Here is a 19,644-nt window from a genome sequence, read left to right as displayed (position 1 = left end):
CCACAATCCTATGTGATCCAGGAACCAATTTCCCAGCATGATACAGCTCGCCACTAGATTCAGTATGAAGTACAAGGGGACCAAAAATGAACAGCACATATATGCTAATGCTGGCAGCTCCATGCCGAATTATCAGTACTTACCAGAAAAATCGAGTGAACTCTCTAATGTTCTAGATACTCGCATAGTGCTAACATTTCCTAAAACTGACATTGGAAGAATTTCATTATTTAAATGATGTTTATTTCATAGCCTTAAGTTCTGTTGGCTAAACAGACATATTGTGGTAGGACGCACAATTTACTCTGAAACAGAATTAGGAAAAAAAAATTCTCGCAAATGATTTCTGAGTGAAATGATCTAAAATGAAATTGTTGATTATGCACATTTGAATAAACTGGGAAAGTAAACATATAATTACCCCGTAGCATGCTGATTCTTCCGTTTATTATTAAACAGTTTTTTCCCTGACATTGATTTCCAATGTTTAAGGTTACATGAGCGTGATAGAATATTTAAATATTTGGCACTGGTGAATAATACATTTCAACCTCATACCGAGAAAAGAAAATTGTTGAGAAATAGTGCTTCCACAAGACATAATTCTGTGTACTGAGTGTTAATAATCACTGGTTATTTATCACCAACTTCACTCATCTGCAAAATATTGTATTTCTGTGAGCAACGGAGGACCTAGCATTGTGCTCTAACATTGCGGACACAGTCTGTCTTCAGACAACAACTGTTTTATTGATATGAAAAACAAATGGCTTGGATGCAGTGGATGTGGAGAGGATGATTCCACTAGTGGGAGAGTCTAGGACCAGAGGCCATTGCCTCAGAATAAAAGGATGTACCTTTAGGAAGGAGATGGGGGGGGAATTTATTTAGTTCAAGGGTGGCAAATTAGTGGAATTCATTGCCACTGAAGGCTGTGGAGGCTAAGTCAATGGATATTTTTAAGGAAGAGGTTGAACGATTCTTGATTAGTATGGGTGTAAGGGGTTATGGGGAGAAGGCAGGAGAATGGAGTTGAGAGGGAACGATAGATCAGCCATGGTTGAATATGTATAATACCCTACGGATAGCTCGATTGTAATCATGCATTGACATTCCGCTGACTATTTAGCATGCAACAAAAGCTTTTCACTGTACACGTGACAATAAACTAAACTAAGAATTCCCAAACCCTAATGATCCCAAAAGAGGCTCCAATCTCCACATCCCCATCCTACAATTCTTACTCTATCATTACTCATTGCTGACAACCCGAATCATTCACACGATCATTAAAACTTACCTGATCTCTACTTCTGACAACATCTTAGGACGACCCAGTGGCTGGCATAGCTAATGGCTAAACAGACATATTGTGGTAGGATGCACAATTTACTCTGAAGCAGAATGCCCAACGGCTGCCCAACATCGCCAGAGAACCGGGTTCAATCCTGATCTCGGGTGGCGTGTGTTGAGTTTGCAAGTTCCCTCCGTGACCACACGAGTTTCCTCCGGGTGCTCCGATTTTCTCCCAAATCCCAAAGACAGGCGGTTTGGAAGGTTAATTTACCTCTTTAAAATTGCCCCTAATTATTGAGAGTGGACGGGAAAGTGGGATAACATAGAAGTGGTGTGAATGGGTGATCAAAGTTCAGTGTCGCCTTGGAAATAGGCCCCTCGGCCCACTATACAGTATCTCTAAAATGTCTTGAAATGAAACCTCCCCATCCACTCACCCATGAAATCTCCAGCCAAACTCCTCCATCAATATTACCTGATTGTTGCCCCAATAATACTCCTCATATAAATGATCACCACTTCAGCAACTCACTTGATCACATTATTTGATTACCTTCATCACTCCCAGCTATTTACCAGAAATACAATTCTGATTCATGAGACTGGTTCATGATCGGATTCTAAATCCAGTCCTTGAATGGGTTACAGACCGCCTTCATCCTCTCCCCATCTCAAATCGCAATAACCAACCTGATCTCCCGGTGGCTCAGCACTTCAACTCCCCCTCCCATTCCGAATCCGACCTTTCTGTCCTGGGCCTCCTCCATGAGACCACTGTAAATTGGAGGAGCCGCACCTCATATTTCACTTGGGCAGTTTGCGCCCCGGCGGAATGAACATTGACTTCTCTAATTTCAGGTAGTCCTTACTATCCCCTCCGCTTCTCAGTTCTTCCTCAGCCCACCGGCTCCACCCCTTCCTTTCTTCTCCCCCCCCCCCCCCCCCCCCCCTCACATCAGTCTGAAGAAGGGTCTCGCCCCGAAACGTTGCCTATTTCCTTTGCTCCATAGATGCTGTCTCACCCGCTGAGTTTCTCCAGCATTTTTGTCTACCTTCGATTTTCCAGCATCTGCAGTTCCTTCTTAAACATCCAAAATATTCCCCCATCTTGGGTCTTCACCATTCTAATCTAACCTTTAGCCTTTATATTAAAATATTCCCCAATCATACTTGAAATACAGGATCATTTGTTGTGCCTTTTATTAATCATCTAATATTCCAGCAAGAACTCATCAGCTCCTTTTAAAAATCTTTCCCCCACCCCTGCAATCAGTCTGAAGAAGAGTCCAATCCGAACTATCACCTATCCATGTTATTCAGGGATGTTGCCTGACCTGCTGAATTACTCCAGCACTTTGTTTCTGTAACTCCTTTTTCCTCACATGAATACAATACCTCAGAATAACATGGATATCAATTGACGTAAGGAACCGATCTAGTGTAAAATGGCACATTTTTCATGAAGCAGAAAACCATTCAGCCCACTGAGTCTATACCAGCTTGGAGAATCCACTGAATCTTATCCCCCAACTCCTATTTCTAAGTAACCCGTTCTTTCTCTCATATCTATCATTTCCCCCCTCCCCTCCTCCCTCCTGCCGATTCTCCTACTACCCACAGATGGCTGGCTCCCATAAATCACCCGAATTTAGAGCAATTAGATTTGTACTTGACTGTTTCAATAACAATATAACTTTATATATTGGTTTAGATATCAAACCAAACAATCAGTTTTGTAGAAATTCCAGTGCAATTGGCAGAAAATATCCAGAATGAAAAACACACATTTGGTAACAAATAGCTTCACACCAATATTGAGACCCCTCTCTAGCATCTGATCATTCAAAGACATGGGTTCTAAGGGTGGTGGGCAGTTTTATATTATGCTGGTCAGTTTCTTGTGCCTGCCACAGATGTCTCCATAGAAACACCAAAATTCAGTATGTTGTTATTCCACGATGTGGTTCGTGCAAGCATGACGATGTTATTGTAGGTCCATTGACGAATAATCTACTGCAGATTATCTGGAAATCCTGCTTTCAGTATCCGTTTTAATAGGCACAGCTTTAAGTGATACTAATCTGACTGATATGAAACTAGACAGATAATTTTATCGGGAAAAACTGTGGACTGGGTTGCTTTTTGAAAAGAAATCTCTGATTAAATTAATGAGGCGGTAAAATTTCAGAAAACACTATTTCCACAGCTCAGTTCACCAACAAGGAGCTAATATGAATAGAAATTAAAACACTAAAATGGCTTTTGAATATTAAATCCTTTTTGACAGGTATTAAGCCTGTAAAAGGAGATTAAAGATATTACTTTTTATCTCTGTCAAGCATTTATCCAGTAGATTACTAACTCCGTTGTATTAAAGCTATCACAGACATCAAAACCCGTTTAACTGATTAAAACATTGTAATCAGCTATTTTTTTCCAGCGTATATATGTACAAAAAAAAAAAGTTTAATCATTGGTACAGGAAATTGATCAAAATAAGCTGTACTTGAGCTTTGAGTTGACTTGGATTAGAATATTTTTTTAACATCAATAATTGTTCTTTCTTGGCAGTAGTTCATGATTTCTCCCCCCATTATCTGCTTACTCCGAAGGAGGCTGCAGCAGACATTCATTAATGTTTAACTAGTGACCGTTAGAAAGCTGATATCGTTATTTGAACCATTGCAGTCAGCCAGGAGACACAAGAGAGATGGCAAATGCTGGAATCTTGAACAAAAAACAAAATGCTAGCTGAACACAGCAGGTCAGGCAGCAACTGTGGAAGGGAGTGGGCAGCACCTAAGAACAAAATACCGGTCGAAAAGATTTAATATTCAAAATCCATGTATTTTGTAAAATTCCTTTTCATATTATCTCCTTGTTGGTGCATTTTACTGTGTTCAATGCGTCATGAAAATCTGATTTTATAAAGTTTTACTGCCCCATTTTTCTCTGCAGGTGCTGAAGCAGTAAACCAGGTCCTGCCTTTACCTAATGTCATTGGCATTTTTCAACAGGCCTCACAGTAAAATGGTCTAAAGCAGTTAATCGCAAGACATAATCGAAATTTGTAAAGCAGAGGATCTTCAAGAGAACTGTAATTTTAGGTGAACTGTAGTTTGGAGCAGCTTTCCCTTGAAGTGGTTGGTCACAGATAGGATTGGACCACGCATCTTCAGCAGACAATGGGGTTTAATGCTGTTAGAGGTGGGTGACTTGGGGCAAAAATCAGCTGGTTCTGGCCCTCAGAGATGGATGACTTACCTGAAACAATCCATAGCTGGATTCAGTAGCAATCTTATCAACAGGTAGAAGCAGTCCTTTTCATGTACACAATATTATATCTTTCACCCTCTTGTTCACACTTGTTCATTTAATTATTTACTCACCTGGTCTACTTCAACAACCCTCCCACCAACTTCAATGATCCCTTCAGAATCAGCAAACCCACCTTTCCACGTCCTGCTGGTGAGAACGAAGTAAAGGACCGAATCTTTGCATTGAGTCAAACAGCATGGAAACAGGCCCTTCAGTCCAATTTTCCCGTGCCGACACAAATACCCCCATTTACACTATTCCCACTACCTGGGTTTGGCCCATATCCCTCTAAACATTTTCTTTCCATGTACCTGGCAAAGGACCTGTGCAAGGCCTTTCTTTTTTTAATCACACCTAGGCCTTGACCAAAATATGATGAAATCTATTGTATTGTCATGTTAATCTCTTGCAAAAACATACTAGATTATTGATAGTACTTTCTGCTTCCTCTCAAGAATTGGCAACTAATACCATCACAAAACAATAGTTTTGGTTGTTCCCAGTTTGCTTCACTCTGATTCAATCTTCCTTCAGTTTCCAACCATATATTCCACTATTGCTATTTTCAGAAGTACTCATTTATTTTCAATGTTTAAGAAAGAACTGCAGATACTGGAAATATCAAAGGTAGACAAAAATGCTGGAGAAACTCAGCGGGTGAGGCAGCATCTATGGAGAGAAGGAATAGGCAAAGTTTTGGGTCGACACCCTTCTTCTGATGTCGATGGGGGGGGGCGGGAAAAATAAAGGAAGAGGCGGAGACAGTAGGCTATGTGGGAGTTCTGGGAAGGAGAGGGGAAGGAGTGAGAAAGCAAGGACTATCTGAAATTGGAGAAGTCAATGTTCATACCACTGGGGTGTAAACTACCGAAGCGAAGTATGAGGTGCTGTTCCTCCAATTTGCGCTGGGCCTCACTCTGGCAATGGAGGAGGCCCAGGAACGAAAGGTATGATTCGGAATGGGAGAGGGAGTAGAAGTGCTGAGCCATCGGGAGATCAGGTTGGTTAGTACGAACTGAGCGATGTTGGGTGAAGCGATTGCCAAGCTTGTGCTTGGTTTCGCCGATGTATAGAAGTGGACACCTGAAACAGCGGATGCAGTAGATGAGCTTGGAGGAGCTGCAGGTGAACCTCTGCCTCACTTGGAAAAACTGCTTGGGTCCTTGGATGGAGTTGAGGGTGAAGATAAAGCGACAAGTGTAGCAATTCCTGCGGTTGCAAGGGAAAGTACCTGGGGAGGGGGTGGTTTGGTGGGAAGGAACAAATTGACTGGGGAGTTACGGAGGGAACGGTCTCTGCGGAAAGCAGAAAGGGGAGGAGATGGGAAAATGTGGCCAGTGGTGGAATCCCGTTGGAGGTGGCGAAAATGTCAGAGGATTATATGTTGTATGCGATGGCTGATAGAGTGGAAGGTGATGACAAGGGGGACTCTGTCCTAGTTACGAGTAGGGGGATGGGAGTGAGATCTGAGCTGCGGGATATAGAGGAGACCCTGGTGAGAGCCTCAGCAATAATAGGAGAGGGGAATCCCTGTTCCCTTAAGAATGTAGAACATATCCAATGCCCTGGTCTGGAACACCTCATCCTAGTGCAGATGCGGCGTAGACGAAGGAATTGGGAGCAGGAGATAGAGTCCTTACAGGAAGCAGGGTGGGAAGAAGTGTAGTCCAGATAGCCATGGGAGTCAGTGGGTTTGTAGTAGATGTCGGTCAGTAGTATGCTACCTGCGATGGAGATGGTCAGGTCTAGAAACGGTAGGGAGATGTCAGAAATGGTCCATGTGAATTTGAGTGCCGGATGGAAATTAGTGGTGAAATGGATGAAGTCAGTGAGTTCTGCGTGGATGCAGGAGGTGGCACCAATGCAGTCGTCGATGTAGCAGAGGTAGAGTTCGGGGATAGGGCCATGGTACGCCTCGAACAAGGATTGTTCGACGTACCCTACAAAGTGGCAGGCATATGCGCGTGCCCATAGCCTTGTATTTGGAGGAAGTGGGAGGAGTCAAAGGAAAAGTTTTTGAGGGTAAGGACCAGCTCCGTTAGGCGGAGGAGAGTATTAGTAGACGGGGGTTTTTTCAATGATTATTTTCTCTCACTTCCTTACATGTATTGAATTCTGTTATCAATAGAGCGGCACAATGGTGCAACTGGTAGAGCTGCTGCCTCAATCGCCAAAGACTCAGGTTCGATCCTGATCTCAGATGCTGCCTGTGTGGTGTTTGCACATTCTCTCTGTGACTGTGTGGGTTTCCTCTGGCTGCTCTGGATTCCTCTCACATGCCAAAGATATGTGGCTTTGTAAGTTAATTGGCCTCTATAAATTGCCCCAGGCGCATAGAGAGTGGCTGCAAAAGTGGGATAACATAGAGTTATGCCCCTGTCCCACTTTGGAAACCCGAACGGAAACCTCTGGAGACTTTGCGCCCCACCCAAGGTTTCCGTGTGGTTCCCAGAGGTTCCCGAAGGTTTTTGTCAGTCTCCCTAATGGTCGTAAGTGGTTTCCGCTTCTATAGAACATAGAACATAGAAGAAGCGGAAACCACTTCGACCATTAGGGAGACTGACAAAAACCTCTGGGAACCGCACTTCAGAGGTTTCCGTTCAGGTTTCCTAAGTGTGATTGGGTGATCGATGGTCAGAGAAGGCTGAAGAGCCTGATTCTATGCTGTAGCTCTAACTAAATTAAATAATACTCTATTCTCAATATTTTAAAAATAGGTTTGTGTATAAATCCTAAATTCCTCTCAGTAATTTTGTGCTTAATTTTACAGGTTTAAGAAGATAAACATAATTTGTTAACTGTTCAATAAATAAATAAAATAAAGTACATCTTACCGGCTTGAAACAGAACCAGCCCTGAATAGTCCGTGTTTTTTGTTTCTTTCAATTATTTCTGCAACATCTGAAAAAGGTTGTTCAGTTAAGGGTAAAAACAAAGTTATAATTATTAGATAATTTAGAAATTGAGCAAAAGGGAAAACTTTTGAATTTATGGATACTTGGCAACTCCTCACAATATCACTTAAGTTTACTGGACTCTGAAAATGTTGCCATAACATGACGCCCCTTGCACGCAGGATTAGTGGACGTCTTCTGTACACTTGCAAATTAGGGATGGCCTTGGGTATGTCAATACTCTACAGGACTGTTTATAACAAAAGGTTATCATTGTGCGTTTGCACTTAGAGTTATACTGTCTGGAAATTGGCCTTCAGCCCAACTTGTCCATACTGACCAACGGACCCCATCTACACTAGTCCCACCTGTCTGCATTCGGCCCATATCCCTCTAAACCTATCGTATCCATGTAATCTGTCTAAATGTTTCTAACCTCCTCTGGTAGCTTGTTCCATACACTCACCACCTTTTGTGCAAATTTATTACCCGTCAGGTTCTTAGTAAATTTTTCCCCCCTCACCTTAAACCTATGTCTTCTGGTTCTCAATACCCATGCGCTGGGCATGAGACTCTGTGCGTTTACCCAATCTATTTGTACACCTCTATAAGATCACCCTTCATCCTAGGTTGGGCCGAAGGGTCTGTTTTCACGCTATATAACTATGTACCTGCCATCACCCCAATTCAGATAAACTAACTCACAAAAGGTGGAATCAAGCCTGGAAGACTCCTAGCTCAGAAAATGTCACAATGTTAGTCAGTCATCATATTCAACACAAAATATCTATTTCTCAGTCCACAAACTATCTTGTTAGCAAGAGTAACATAAAAATAGGTGCAGGAGGAGGACATTTGGCCCTTCGAGCCAAGCATTTACAGATAATGCTTTACAACCATTTCCACGGAAGGTAGTCCAAACGTGAATTATTTCTTTATGAATGCTCTCGGGCACTTGATTGTATTTCCTGAGAGGCGCTGGTAAGGATCAAGTAGTACTTTACGTTGAGATGGTGTCAGGCAACTGATTGAATTAACTGGAGCATCCTTGGAGGTGATATTTTAATAAACCAAAAAATAAAAATGATGGATGGATATGGCCAAACCTCTCTCTACATTTATGGAGTTCGAGTCCACGTATAGAAAAACCTACTTGTAAATAGAGTCTTTTTTTAAATTTTAATCACTCGTACTCTATATATTTAATCCATCTCATTGCTTAAACTGACAAAATGCAAAGCGATTAGCCCTACAGTGCATTAACAGGGTAGAAGGAGCTGAGGAAATTATAATGGACAGAGATTCTGCAGCAGCAGCCAAGGTTTGCCTGTTTTTTTAAAGAATAAAGCCCTTCAGGCACTTTCATGTTGAACTGGTTAGCATATAAAATCAATGAGCCCAGGATCAACAATAATTATACATAACGTAAGTGCTGAAAAACACTACAATTATTATCTATAATTGATCTTTAATCCTTCATCCTTTCTCTTCCTAAATGACAAGTGGCCAATGGCTAATGCGTAAAAGGATGTCACATGCTTCCATTCCTGGGCTGTAAAGTAGCTTTGGCTTTAAGGGTTTCTGTAAATGATGCAGTGGCCCTGTTGTGCAAGCAGTGCCAGACCTTAGATGTACTATCAGCAACTAAAGTATAATCATTGGTATCTAGACTTATACAAAAGAAAATACATACACGAGATAAACAATGGTACTGCTGGCATCTGTGAACTGCAGTCCAACTTCCAAATGGACAAAACAATGAAATTCGTACTTACAGAAGCACAACAGAATATCCTGTAAAGAATATAATAAACGAGAAAGAAAGCCCATTAACAGTCGAATTTGGCAGATTAAGCTGGAGAATTGGTGAGAAAAAGAGAGATTAATATGAGCGGCACAGTGGTGCAGAGGTAGAGATGCTGCCTCACAGCATCAGAGGTCCCGGTTCAATTCTGAGTACTGGTGATGTCTGTGCGGTGTTTGTATCTTCTCCCTTTGACTGTGTGGAGTTTTTTTTCAGGGTGCTTCAGTTTCCTTCCATATTCCAAAGACGTGCAGGTTTGTAGGTTTATTGGGCTGTAATTTGCCCCTAGTGTGTAGGGTGCAAAAATGGCATAACATCGAACTAGTGTACAGGGTGACTGATGGTCGCCGTGGACTCGGTGTGCCGAAGGGCACTGTTTCCATACTGGAATTCTAAACTCTGAATTAAACTCAGCACTGGAGGGACATGCTCTTGTAACACAAAATGTGCCGTCAAGAGATTAGAAGGTTCTCTGCCATTTCACTGAGATTTCACTAAACCCAGAAGAAACAATGTGAAATGTTTATGAATTTGATTCACAGAGAACATTGGGCAGGATATTATAAACAGCCAAGGGAGCCCTTAAAGGTACCTAAATAAACAAACCAATAGAGGTAGAAAACATCTCTTCCAAGATGACAGTAATTTCTCAGTATTAGAGTAGATTGAGATCAACAGAGCCACATACTGAACAAAGCTGATACCAATGACAAACATGTCTATTTCACCCTTTCCTGTGCCACCAAGCAATGGCACTTGTGTAGGATGGGATGCTGGTTTAGAACGAAGATAGACACAAAAAGCTGGAGTAACTCTGCAGATCAGGCTGCATCTCTGGAGAAAATGAATAGGTGACGTTTCTAGACCCTCCCACAATGTTCAATCTGATGCCGGCGAGGAGTCGTGAAATTTACAAAAAGGCATGAGGGTGGTTTACACCCAGAAGCATGCGCTAAAATGGCACCTACACTTTTCCTCTGGGATCACACTTACTTAACAGCAGCTTCTGACAAAATGATGCTCGCTACCTGAGAAAGGAGTGCATCTTTAACGTTAAACCTCCATGGTGGGGGTTTGCATCAGCATAAGGTTTGGCACCATGAAAGAGAAAAAGGCCACAAGGAAGAGGGAGAGAGATTCAAGATTGGGTGAGAGATACCTGGCATTCACATCAGGGAGACAAAATGGTTGGAGATATTTAAAATTACGAGCAAGTGTGAGATGTTGAACTTCTGGAAGTCGAATGTAATGAGAAAGTATACAGTTAATGGCAAGACTCTTAACAAAATTGATGTAGAGAGGGATCTGGGTATCCAAGTCCATAGCTCCCTGAAACAAGTCGACTGTCTGAAGAATGGTCTTGATCCAAAACATTGCCTATCCATGTTCTTCCAAGATGATGCCAGACCCACTGAGTTATTCCAGCACTTTGTGTTCTACCCAAGTAGATAGAGTGAAAGACTTATGGTATCTTTCCCTTCATTGGTCAAGGCATTGGGTATAAGAGTCAGGATGTCATGTTGCAGTTTTACAAACGTTCATTTAGCCTCATTTGGAATATTGTGTGCAGTTCTGGTTACCCCATTATAGAAGGGATAGACAACAGACAATAGGTGCAGGAATAGGCCATTTGACCCTTTGAGCCAGCACGACCATTCAATGTGATCATGGCTGATCATCCACAAATAGTACCCCGTTCCTGCCTTTCCCCCATATCCCCTGACTCCGCTATCTTTAAGAGCCCTATCTAGCTCTCTCTTGAAAGTATCCAGAGAACCGGCCTCCACCACCCTCTGAGGCAAAGAATTCCTCAGACTCACAACTTTCCGTGTGAAAAAGTATTTCCTCATCTTTGTTCTAAATGGCTTACCCCTTATTCTTAAACTGAGGCCCCTGGTGCTGGACTCCCCAACATTGGGAACATGTTTCCTGCCTCTAGCATGTCCAAAGCCTTAAGAATCTTATATGTTTTAATAAGATACCCTCTCATCCTTCTAAATTCCAGAGTATAAAAAGCCCAGCCGCTCCATTCTCTCAGCATATAACAGTCCCACCACCCCGGGAATGAACCTTATGAACCTACACTGCACTCCCTCAATAGCAAGAATGTTCTTCCTCAAATTTGGAGACCAAAACTGTACACAATACTATAGGTGTGGTCTCACTAGGGCCTGTCGGCTTCGGAGGCCGCGGTCTCCGGTAAGGAAGCGGCCGTTCCAGGTTTCCCATTCCACTGAGAGGGTTCTCCCGACGCCGGAGCACCATCATCCGGCGAGAAGGGCCTGGAACATCGGACCTCCGTAAAGGCGACTGCGGAGGCTTAAATAGGCCCGACTATGGTGTGGACTTCGGAGGCCGCGGTCTCCGGTAAGGAAGCGGCCGTTCCAGGTTTCCCATTCCACTGAGAGGGTTTTCCCGACGCCGGAGCACCATCATCCGGCGAGAAGGGCCTGGAACATCGGACCTCCGTAAAGGCGACTGGGGAGGCTTAAATAGGCCCGACTATGGGTGGACAAGGGGTTGGGGACTGACCTTCCCTCATAATGGGAACCAGTATGGGGGGATGTTTTTTATGTTTAAATTTATTTATTATTGTTATGTTGTATTCTTTTTTATGTGTTGCAATGGCAATACGCATTTCACTACACCAATTGGTGTATGTGACTATGTGACTAATAAAGAACCTTTGAACCTTTGACACCATTTAGATCATAATCTGTCTTCCTGTTTTTGCTACCAAAGTGGATAACCTCACATTTATCTACATTAAACTGCATCTGCCATGCATCTACCCACTTGCCCAACCTGTCCAAGTCACCCTGCATTCTCATAGCATCCTCCTCACAGTTCATACTGCCACCCAGCTTTGTGTCATCTGCAAATTTGCTAATGTTACTTTAGCTTTCGAGATGGTGCAGAAGCGGTTTGCCAGAAAGCTGCCTGGATTAGACGGTATTAGCCATAAGAAGTTGGGCAAACTTGTGCTGTTTTCTTTGGCGCATCAGAGGTTGAAGGGAGACCTGATAGAAGCATATACAATTAAGAGAGGCATTGATAGAGTAAGCAGTCAGAAATGTTATCCACAGGGGGGAAGTATCAAAACTGTCATTAAGATCAGAGGAGCAAAAATTAAAGGAGGTATGCGGGGGTAAACATTTTTTTATACTGAGCAATGGTAGATGTTTGGAATGTGTTGTCAGGGGTAGTGTTGGTTGTAGCAAATGCGATAGTGGCATTTAAGAGGCTTATACAGGCACAAGGACATGCAGGGAATGGATGGATGTGGATCACGTGCAGGCAGAGGAGATTAGTTTAACTTGGCATCATGTTCGGCACAGACATTGTGGACCAAAGTGCGTGTACAGTTCTATGCTCTAAAACTGAATGATTAAAAACAGAAAATAATAAAAAAATAATCTAAAGAGTTGACTAAAATCAACTAAAACACAAATATCTTATAATACTGAAGAGAAACTATTAAAAAAAAAGTTTATTTTCTCCTCCGAAATCTTTGTACTGCAATCACCGTTGCTTTGGTTCTTGCAATAGAGCAGAGCACCAATTCTCCAGCATAGCGCATAACAACCTCCCTTGCATTGACTCCATCTACACTTCACACTGCCTCAACAAGGCCACTCGCATAATCAAGGACCAATCTCACCCTTCCTCTTCTCCCCTCTCCCATCAGGCACGAGGTACAGAAGTATGAAAATGCACTTCTCCAGATTCAGGTACAGTTTTATCGCAGCAGTTATCGGGCAAATGAACCATCCTATCAACAATTGGAGAGCGGTCCTGAGATACTGTATACCTCACTGGAGACCCTCGGACTATCTTTAATCAGAAATGATCTTGCACTAAACATTATTCCCTTTGTCATCGATCATAAACTGTGGCTGGCTCGATTGTAATCATGTATAGTATTTCTGCTGACTGGTTGGCACACAACAAAAATCATTTTACTGTACCTCAGTAAACATGACAATAAACTACATTAAACTAAACAAATCCAGAAGAACTGGCAAGGTTAAAATATTCAGTAAGTTCAGGAGCGTACTCTGCATGCACAGAAATTACAGGACTTCTCTAGTTTCAAGATCCAGGTGTCAGAACTATGGGTATAAGGCAATGCAACCTGGCTCCATCTGTGGGCTTCAAAGCAATAATTGATACTATTCCTCAGAGATTTTTCCAAATAATTTGCCCGCTACTGACGAGAGGCTGACTGGTCTGTAATTACTATGTCCATACCATTTTGTCCTTTTTTTAAAAAGAAATAATGTAGCTCATCTCAGAACCACACCTGTAGCCAGAGTGGAGTGGAAATGAAAGTCAGACTTCTGCAATTTCCTCCTTTGGTTCTTTTAATAACCTGGGATTTATTTCATTCAGACCTGGCATTTTATCTACTTGCAAAGCTAAATCCCTTCACATTTCCTCTCATTCTGTTTATCTCCTCAATATTTTTCACTTGTGCTCATTATACTGTATCAACTCCCACGCTTATGAAAACGCAAAGTATTTAATAAGAACCATAGCCATATCTAGCAGCTCCACAAATAGGTTACTTTCTTGGAATCTAATTTCTCATTCTTTAATTATCTTTCTTTTATAAACACGTTTTTGACGTACCTTTTTGTTTCACTTGATTTTATTTCACTTTCTCGCTGAGCTTCACTAATTTCCCATTTAATTTCACCCCTGATCTTTCAATGCTTCACTAGGCTTCTGAAGTAGTCAGCTCACAGTATCCGATAAGCTCCCTTTTTTTTGCCTCCTTATCCAATCCCGCTTGCTTCTTGTCATCCATCAGGTTTTAGATTTTGAAGAGTTTCATCCTCCTGCTTTGTAAGAACATATTACCTCTGAACCCTCACTATCTCCTCCCACTGCTCTGACACTGATTTACCTTTAAGTAGCTGTATCCAGTCCACTTTTGCTAAATCACGTCTTAGTGTAGAAAATATTGTCATTTTCCCCAGTAGAGAACTTCAGATAATTGCTTTCTCTCTTCCATCTTTTTTTAAATAATGGAATGACATTTGCCATATTCTAATCCAAAGGCACAATTCCTGAAACAAGAGTGCATATGGAAGATAACTGTTGTGAATGAAATTTCCTCACCAATTTTTTTACAATGTGCTTTTAATAGGAATGATATCAAATTGGTTACATTACCTGACTAGTAATTAGCAGGCAACATGTGTAAGAAGGAACTCCAGATGCTGGTTTAAACCGAAGATAGACACAAAAAGCTGGAGTAACTCAGCAGGACTGGTAGCATCTCTGGAGAGAAGGAATTGGTGATGTTTCGGGTCGAGACCCTTCTTCTGGTCAAACCAAACCAAAACGTTACCCATTCCTTCTCTCCAGAGATGCTGCCAGTCCTGCTGAGTTACTCCAGCATTTTGTGTCGATCTTTGGTAATTAGCAGGCCTGGTTAATGAACTGGAGCAGATACCCAGACCATGGTTCTCGAGTGGTTTTGTCTCTTTGATGTGCACGCTCAAATGCTTCAACTCCTGGAATCTTTGTATTGCAATATGAAATGTTATACTAGACTGAAGAACAGTAATTATACTACATCTCTCATTATATACTGCCTGCACTATACTATTAAAAAACACCTATCAAAATCACATGTGTTCCTATAGTAGACATTAGTACCCTGCCAAAGGAGCAAAACTAGGCATCAATGAGAAAATGAAAGTCTGGAGACTCTTATGTAAAACAGTACAGAAATAGGATACTTGGCCCAACGCCGACCAAGGTGCCTATCTAAATTAATCTCATTTGCCTGCATTCGGTCCATATCTCGATATATATCGGCGAGGTCAAGCGCAGGCTCTGTGATGAGGAGAGGAATGTTTCTGTTATGAGGAGATGCTGAAGTGGTTGGGTTTGTATTCCTTGGTGCAGAGGAGCATGAGGGAGAAGCCGGATAGAAATACACAAAATTCTGAGAGACCTGGATAAGGTTCATGGTGAGAGACTTTTTCCTGAGAGGTGTCTCAGATTTCAGCGGGATCAATCTGGAATGCGCTGTCTGGAGAAAGATGGCTGAAATCTCAATACATTGAAGAAGGATCTGGACACGCTCTTGAATGGCCAAGAGTAATAGATAGGAAGTTGATAGTTGGTAGATACAAAATGCAAGAGTAACTCAGGCAGTATCTCTGGAGAAAAATGAATGAGATTTTGGGTCAGAACCCTTCTTCAACAGATAGTTGGCAAGGCCACAGCGGGTTGCTGCACTCTAATGGACCCAACAATGAGTCACCCAAACTGGGGCCACTGTTCTTTGAGAAAGATTAAACTTTTTGTCCTTAGTTTCTTGTGTATAGAAATAGTCCTACCCATTGCCGCAAGACCATGTTGATTGAATGAGCCTTCTGCAATGTAACTGGCATCACATAAAGGGGCACGAGGAAGGGATGACCAAAACAAGCCCAAAAAATTGTTAAATACTCAGAACGTTTAAAAAAAACAACTGCAGATGATTGGACTACAAAATAAAAACAGAAGATGCTGAAAACACTCGGCAGGTCAGGCAACATCTGCGGAAAGAGTAACAAAGTCAATGTATCAAGGGCTTAGTTCTTGGTTTCCTGGTCCTCCAAAATGTTCCAAATGGAATTTAAACTGGAGGTGGTGTCCAGTAACATCTGTAACATTGACTCTTTGTTTCCATAGTTGCAGCATAACCGACAAGTGTCTGAAAATAGACTGATGTGCAGAATAGATGTACAGATGGAAGATTTACAGTGAAAAGATGGTCACATTGTTTTTTATGTCATGCTCAACAATAATCAGTTCAATAATATTCTGTTAAAATTTTGCAGAACAACTTACTTCGAAACATTTTTTGAACAGCTGAATCCAGAGATAGAATGAGACTCTGAAGATTTTACATTGTGACTGCTGGAGGCTAATCAATTCAAACCAAAGGTAGGAGTTCCTCAAGAGTCCGCCTTAGGCTAAGCCAACATCACTTGCTCTGTCAGCGATGCATTCTCCATTATGTCAGAGGTGGGGGTGCTTGTAACATTCAGCTCCATTTGCTACTCTTACAATAAATCAGGCCATGCCTGAATGTTTCAAAAGCTGAACATTTTCTTCATGAAAGTCATGGATAGGGTGGACGTGGAGAGGATGTTTCCACTAGTGAGAGAGTCTAAGACCAGAGGCCACAGCCTCAGAATAAAAGGACGGAACTTTAGAAAGGAGATGGGAAGGAATTTATTCAGTCAGAGCATGGTAATTCGTTGCCACAGAAGGCTGTACAGGCCAAGTCAAATGGATATTTTTAAGGTGGAGATTGACAGATTCTTGATTATCCATCCAAGAAAAAGTATCGGATAAGGAAGCATCTCTGCAGAATTCAATGTCGTTTTTTGGGTGCTGTGAAAAGGGTGAGTGACGTTTTGGGTTGAAACCCGTCTTCAGACAAAAACTTCTTCAGAACAAGTATCCTCTATATGCACGTGCCATCTATTGGTCTGAACATACACTCTCCATATCAGTGGCACACATAGCTGCAGTACACTATATCCATAACCTACCATACAGGTTCAATTATTGCAAGCTCAAATATATGCAGGTTTAGAATGGTTGTGGAATATATCATAGCATTTGATCACTTGTATCCGGATCGGTAACATCAACATGCTATCTTATAGGGATAAACACATGATTTTATTGTTCACAGTGCCAGACCTGTGTTTGATCCTGACTTTTGGTGCTGTCGGTATGGAGCTTGTATAAGCTCCATAAACCCTAAGACATCTGGGGTTTCCTCTGGGTGCTCCGGTTTTCCCCCACATCCCATAGACGTGCGGGTTTGCAGATTAATTGACCACTGTAAATTGCCCCTTGTGTGTAGGTGAGTGGTAGAATCTGGGGAGAATTGATGATAATATCAAGAGAATAAAGATTTAAACTAGACCAAGTGCAGACCCGTTGTGTGGTTGCGGGGGGGGACAGAGAGAGGGGGAGAGAGCGAAATGCAACCGCGCGTCAAGCGTTCAGAATGTTCTGGAAATGAAGCGTGCGCGTCTCATGCATGAAAGCTGTCAGCAGCTCTATGGAATTCAGGGGAGGAGTCTTCCGCGTCACATGCACACTAACCCCCCACCCCCCCCCACGCACACACACGCGCACACACACTACCCACACACGCACACACAGTGGGTCCGATCTAAGCTGCGTCACACACACTAACTACCCTCCCGCACACATGCTAACTACCCCCCTTGATATTATATTAATATTATTCATTTGCTCCTTTTAACAGCCCTATCCACTGACACATAGCCCCCAACTCGCAGGCTCGTCCCTGCGACTGTCACACTACTCAGCAATGTACCTGGGTGACTGCCAATCACCCCCCCCCCCCCCCCCCCCCCCCCCCCGGACACTCCTCCCACAGGAAAAATACTATGACTGTACACATGTAAATAGATTTATTTATTGAAATCATATTCTATGTCGCTATGTTCCAGGGAGATGCTAACTGCATTTCATTGTCTCTGTACTGTACACTGACAATGACAATTAAAGTTGAATCTGAATCTGTATCTGAATCTGAGAGGGGGGGGGGGGTAGAGAGTGAGGGCAGAGAGAGAGAGATGGGGAGAGACAGGGAGAAAGGGGCAGAGACAGAAGGTCAAGAGACAGAGGGAGAGGGGGTGGATGGGAGGAGGAGAGGGAGGGTGGGTGAGGAGGGGAGGGTGGGGGAGGAGGCATGAGAGAGATGGGAGAAGAGAGAGAGAGAGAGAGAGGGGAGGAGAGAGAGGGGGGAGAGAGAGGGAGAGAGGGGGGCTGAGAGAGAGGGAGGGGTAGGGAAGGGGGAGAGGGGGGGAAGGGAGTGTGAGAGGTGGGATGGGTGGAAGGAAGGGGGTTGGGGAGGGATGGAGGTGAGGGGGTTTAGGGGAGGGAGCGTGGGGGAGGGCAGGGGGTGGGGGAGAGTAAGGGGAAGAGAGAAAGTGGGAGAGAGAGAGAGAGGGGAGGAGAGAGAGAGAGACGGGGGGGAGAGAGAGCAAGGGGGGAGAAAGAGATGGGGATAGAGAGAGGGGGAGAGATAGAGAGCGCGAAATGCAACCGTGTGTGTCACGCTTTCAGAATGTTCTGGAAATGAAGCGTGCTCGTCTCATGCACGAAAGCTGTCGGCAGCTCTATGGAATTCAGGAGAGGAGCCTGCCACGTCACACACACACTAACCACCCCCGCACAGACACACACACAGCGGGGGTCCGATCTGAGATACGTTTCACAGGCAACAAAACACACACACACACACAGTTTTAATATGTATACTAGACCAAGTGCAGACCCGTTGGGTCTGGTCCCCGAATGTGCTTCAGACCCGAGTACGGGGGGGGGGGGGGGGGGGGGGGGGGGGGGGGGGGGGGGGGGGGGGGGGGTGGGTGGGCGGGCATGATACCGAGGTGACGCCTGCAAGGCACTGCGTATGCCGTCAAGACGCTGCGTATGCCGTCAAGACGCTGCGTCCGACGTTGAGACGCTGCGTACGCCCGTCGAAACGCTGCATACGCCCGTCGAGACTCTGCTGCGGGCCGACAGGCCATGGTCGCAGGCGCTGTCGCAATGGCTCAAGCCAAAGATCGGCTGTTCCCCCGCTCGGCGAAAAGCAGCTGGAGAACCGCCGATGTTTGGCTTGAGCCAGCGTGACAGAGCCGGGCTGGGGGAGGGGGAGTGGAGCGGATGAGCGCCAGGCGGCAGCAGCCGTTGGGGAAAATGTTGGCGTTTTTGGAGGAGAGCCGAGCGGAAGCAGCTGGCAAGCAGGCGGCGACAAAATGAGTGAGTGGGGGGGGGGGGGGGGGGGGGGGGATTTTATTAAAAACTGTGTGCATAAAAATGTCTAAATGTAATGAGGAGTGGATGAGTGAATGTAAAAGTGAAATGGCTAGCGAAATGGAAAAAATCTCGGAGTTTCTTGCGTGTGGTTTTGGCGGACCAAGGAATCAAAGGCCAAATCTGACACCCACAAACACACACGCAAACAGGGTTTTAAAACTATATAGATAGATATGATATGATGGGCGGTTGATGGTCGGCGTGGACTCAGTGGGCAAAAGCATGGACAATAGTGGCTAGTTTCCATGTTGTATCTCTAAACAAAAACAAGGATAATTAATTCAAGAAGCCGTAATTGTGAACTTGGTCTGAAATTAAATCATTTATCATCAAGGAATCAGGAGAAATCAATGCAAACATGTCTTGCATCTTTGTAGTTGCACGATACAGGAGGAACAGCAATGTGAAGAGTCAATGTACCTCACAAAGAACGCACATATTCCTAAATACTGAACC

The 19,644-nt window shown here is 43.5% G+C and overlaps 1 protein-coding gene across 2 annotated transcripts in view; it reads right to left on the bottom strand.

Annotated features, from left to right (window-relative positions):
* The window catches only part of camkmt (calmodulin-lysine N-methyltransferase), a 295,734-nt gene that overhangs the window by 49,811 nt on the left and 226,279 nt on the right, over positions 1 to 19,644 (bottom strand). For both annotated transcript variants that reach the window (XM_055639630.1, XM_055639631.1), the window contains exon 7: positions 7,449 to 7,515. In XM_055639630.1, the coding sequence (XP_055495605.1) occupies positions 7,449 to 7,515 (67 nt within the window). The remainder of the gene's footprint in view (positions 1 to 7,448; positions 7,516 to 19,644) is intronic.

The sequence above is a fragment of the Leucoraja erinacea genome, chromosome 8 (genome assembly GCF_028641065.1).
Source record: "Leucoraja erinacea ecotype New England chromosome 8, Leri_hhj_1, whole genome shotgun sequence".
NCBI classification, from domain to species: Eukaryota; Metazoa; Chordata; class Chondrichthyes; order Rajiformes; family Rajidae; genus Leucoraja; species Leucoraja erinaceus.
Note: the sequence above shows the minus strand (reverse complement) of the source record. Positions and strands in the feature narration are given on the sequence as shown.